This window comes from Mesoplodon mirus (assembly GCF_964341445.2).
Source record: "Mesoplodon mirus genome assembly, chromosome: 5".
Classification (NCBI taxonomy): Eukaryota; Metazoa; Chordata; class Mammalia; order Artiodactyla; family Ziphiidae; genus Mesoplodon; species Mesoplodon mirus.
In genome coordinates, this window is record NC_138980.1 from 83,777,579 (window position 1) to 83,781,332 (window position 3,754).

Consider the following 3,754-nt stretch of genomic DNA (forward strand, 5'->3'; position numbering starts at 1 on the left):
TTCCCATTTTCTCTCAATGTCCTTTCTTTTTTTCCCCTAATAAATTTCTTGTGCACTTAATCCCATCTTGGCATCTGTTTCTCAGAGGACCCAAACTAACACCAACATTGAGGTTGTTTTCAGACTTTTATTCTGTACGACTACACTTCTGATGGCTCAACACTTAAGCACAACATTCTTCTGTTGGAAGCCCTTCGAAGCATTGCCACTGCTCACCAAATTGAACCTAACCCTTCCTTCTCACCTCCATAGCTGTGCTCTAGCCCATCTTTCCAAACACCACCCAGCACTCTTAGTCTAGCCGAAGGCCCACTGACCAAATATTCTCCTACTCACTTTATTGCACCTCCCCCCCCCCTCCCCAAGAAAACATCTGCCCAGCTGATGCCTCCTTCATTCTGGATCCCTTCTTGAATTTTCCATCCCAGTATTCTTTCTACTCCATTTTAAAGGCCACAGGAAGGTGTTTTCTCCAGCGTATTCACTCTTTTTGGTATATTAAAATGGAGGCTGTATAGTCTTTTATCAGACATATCTGTATAGTTATATTATCATTGTTAAAACACATGCACAAAAAGCTAGCTGAGATTGGGTTTGTTTGGGAAACACTGAGCTAAACAAAAAATGATCCAAGATTTTTTGCTTGGTTTTTGTTTTTAATTTCAAGACTTCCCAGAGCCCTTAAAATTCTAACATACATTGTGACTTTCCAAGACCAGCACTGATACTTTTTGTAGCTTCTCTTGAATTTATTTGATCACAAAATCCTTCAAAAACAGATCACAGATTTGAGAAATCTGGAACTGGAAATAGTTGCCAGTACACTGGGCACACTTTCAAGAGTGTGTAGTAAGATAATCCTTCAAAAACAGATCACAGATTTGTTAAAGAATTTTGTATGTATGATTTTTACAGTATTATATATTCTTCATCTTGTTATAGTTCTTTGCATATTTATCTTACACATTTTCCCACTCTAGCCTTTAACATAAGGTCTTGAAAATAACAGGCATTTGTTGAGTTAAGTATCATGGAATTTTAGTGAAGGGTCATGGTCTGGAATGATGTTTGGTAACCAGAGAAATTTAGTTTGCATCTATTTCAGTAGCTTTTTTTTGCAGTCTTTTTTATACCATCTTATCCTGGGCTGGGAAAATTATCTTGATGCTGGGCAAAAAGCCATTGTTAACATGGGGCTACATACATATTCTCTACAAATCACTTTATTGGGACATCGTGCCAGAAGAATATAAAAGGAAAGGAGGAACAATTGGTATAAAACTGTGGTTTGAACCACAGATCTCTGAACACTGTCCGTAAAATAAGCCGAGGAAGCAGCTGCCTCTGGGTCCTGGCACACCCTGGGCGGTGGAGAAGGCAGCCTATGGGTTAGTTCTGATTGTTTTCATTTCCAAGGGTATGTCTGTCAAAAAGGTACTCTGCCAGGCCAGAATCCGGGGCTCCCATCTTAACCAAGTTGTGCACGTGGTCACCTAGTTGTTTGATAGACTTAACCTGCTCATTCAGATGGTGGGTTTCCAGGAAATCGCACAAATGGGGGTCACCTTTGTCTGAGGCCAGAGTGTGCAATTCCAGCAACGACTGGTTCACATTCTTTTCCAAGAGTAGAGCACACTCCATGGCATTCAGCCCGCTTTTCCAGTCGTCCTGGTCCGGTTTCTTGATGTCCTGTAGGCAGATCTGTCCTCCCCGCTGGTTCTGCAGCCTCATCAGCTTCTCTGCGTGCTCGGTCTCCTCCCGGGACAGTCGAAGGAAATATCTGGCGAAGTTGTGCAAGGCCACGTCATCTCGGGAGAAGTAATAAGCCATAGACAAGTACACGTAGGACGCACAGAGCTCCAGGTTTATCTGGCGGTTGATGGCGGCCTCGGAGTCCGGGTGGAAGTTCTGGCGCACCCTGGAGGGGGCGCCGGCTGGCCCTGCTGGTCCCCGCGAGGAGGCGGCTGCGGCCAGCAGGCGGCGGGGGGCGGCGGGAGGGGAGCCCCAGGGCCGCCTGGGGACCCAGCGCGGCGGGAGCGCGAAGCCGTGGCGTGCCCTGCGCAGGGACACCAGCGAAGTGCTGATGTGCTTGGAGAGGAACAAGAAACAGGGCAGCATGGCCCCTTCTCTTTAGAAGTGGGGACGCTGAGGCCAGGCCGGCTCAGCGCGCCGGGGCGTCAGATCTGAATCAGAATGCAGCTTAAGTGACGGCGACTGCGTCACAGGCCCCTTCCAGAGGCACCGAATTCCAGGCGGAGGGAGGCTGGGGGCGCGAGCCAGTCGCGGTTGGGAAAAGGCAGATGACAGTTACAAACACTGCACCCATCGTCGCCGAAAGACTTCTGCTCTTGGGCGTTTGTAATTTACTATTTCACATAAGTTAAAAATACTGTCAAAAACTAGTCGCTGTGACTTGCAAAAGAAAGGATGGAGCCAAGCCACACTTGCTCTCCCTCTCTGACCTTTTTCTGTCCAAGGATCAAGGGATGGGAGAGGCAAGGCAGTGAAATAAGGTAAACCAAAAGTCACCACTAATTCATCTGAGAGTAAATAAAGGTCTACACCCAAAGAGGATGTTTATAAATTGACTTTCGGGTTACTTTAACAAATTTAAGTATGGAAGTAGTTGCCAGTATATTGGGCACATTTTCAAGAGTCTGTAGTAAGATAATGCTTTCTTTTAAAAGGACATATTTTTAGATACAAAATTTACCTTCACTGTAAAAAATAAGATATATAAAATGTAGGAAGAATATATAAACTAGCTCTAAACTTGTTACTTTGATGTAGATACATATCTATGATGTAGATACATATTTTTAAAAGGACAATTAAAAAAATTTATAATAGCCTTTGGTTTTAAAAGAATATATATAACTGTTGTAGTGTATTGAGAAAATGATAATTAACTCACAGAAGAAAATTCAAAACATTCCTAATCCTTCCTCTACCCAGACAGAACCATTGTTAAAATGTTGATGTTAATTCTCACAGATTAAAATAACATAAAAAAATAGATATCACAGATACACCAAAGTAAATATACACACTTTTAACAGCTTATAGAGGTATAATTGACATAAAATAAACTGAAGATACTTAAAGTGTATAACTTGCTAGAGTTTGACACACACACACGCATATATATATATATATATATATATATATATATATATATATATACACACACATCTTGAAATCATCACCAAAATTGAGATAATGAACATCTTCATCACCTCTCAAAGTCTCCTCATGCCCCTTTGTATTTTGTAATACCTCTTTTCTGCCTCTCTCTGCTTTACCTCATCCCAGGCATCCACTGATCTGCTTTTCTTCACTAAATAGATTAGTTTGCATTTTCTAGAAATTCATAGAAATGGAATCAGTATGTATACCCTTTTGCCTGATTTCTTTCATTCAGCATAATTATTTTGAGATCCACTAAAAATTGTAGTGTGTATCAATAGTTTTCATTGCTGAGTAGTATCCCATTGCTGAGGACATACCACCGTTTGTTTATCCTTTTACCCACTGATGAACATTTTGATTGTTTACAGTTTTGGGCTATCAAAATAATGCTGTTATGAACAGTATGTATGTTCCTGTACAAGTCTTTGTGTGGTTATATGCTCTCTTTACTCTTGGGTAAATACTTTGTGTGGAAAGGCTGGATCATATATGACACATGTATGTTTAACTTTTTAAGGAATTTCAAATTGTTTTTCAAAGTGGGTGTACCATTTTACATTCCATC

The 3,754-nt window shown here is 41.4% G+C and overlaps 1 protein-coding gene across 1 annotated transcript; it reads right to left on the reverse strand.

The window, feature by feature from the left end:
• Positions 1-1,389: 1,389 nt before the first annotated feature.
• On the reverse strand, positions 1,390-2,169 carry FTMT (ferritin mitochondrial; the record flags this gene model as incomplete). Its single annotated transcript, XM_082623398.1, has 1 exon — positions 1,390-2,169. Exon 1 carries the CDS (start codon positions 2,116-2,118, stop codon positions 1,390-1,392), a length of 729 nt encoding a protein of 242 aa, XP_082479524.1. The 5' UTR covers positions 2,119-2,169.
• Positions 2,170-3,754: the final 1,585 nt, after the last annotated feature.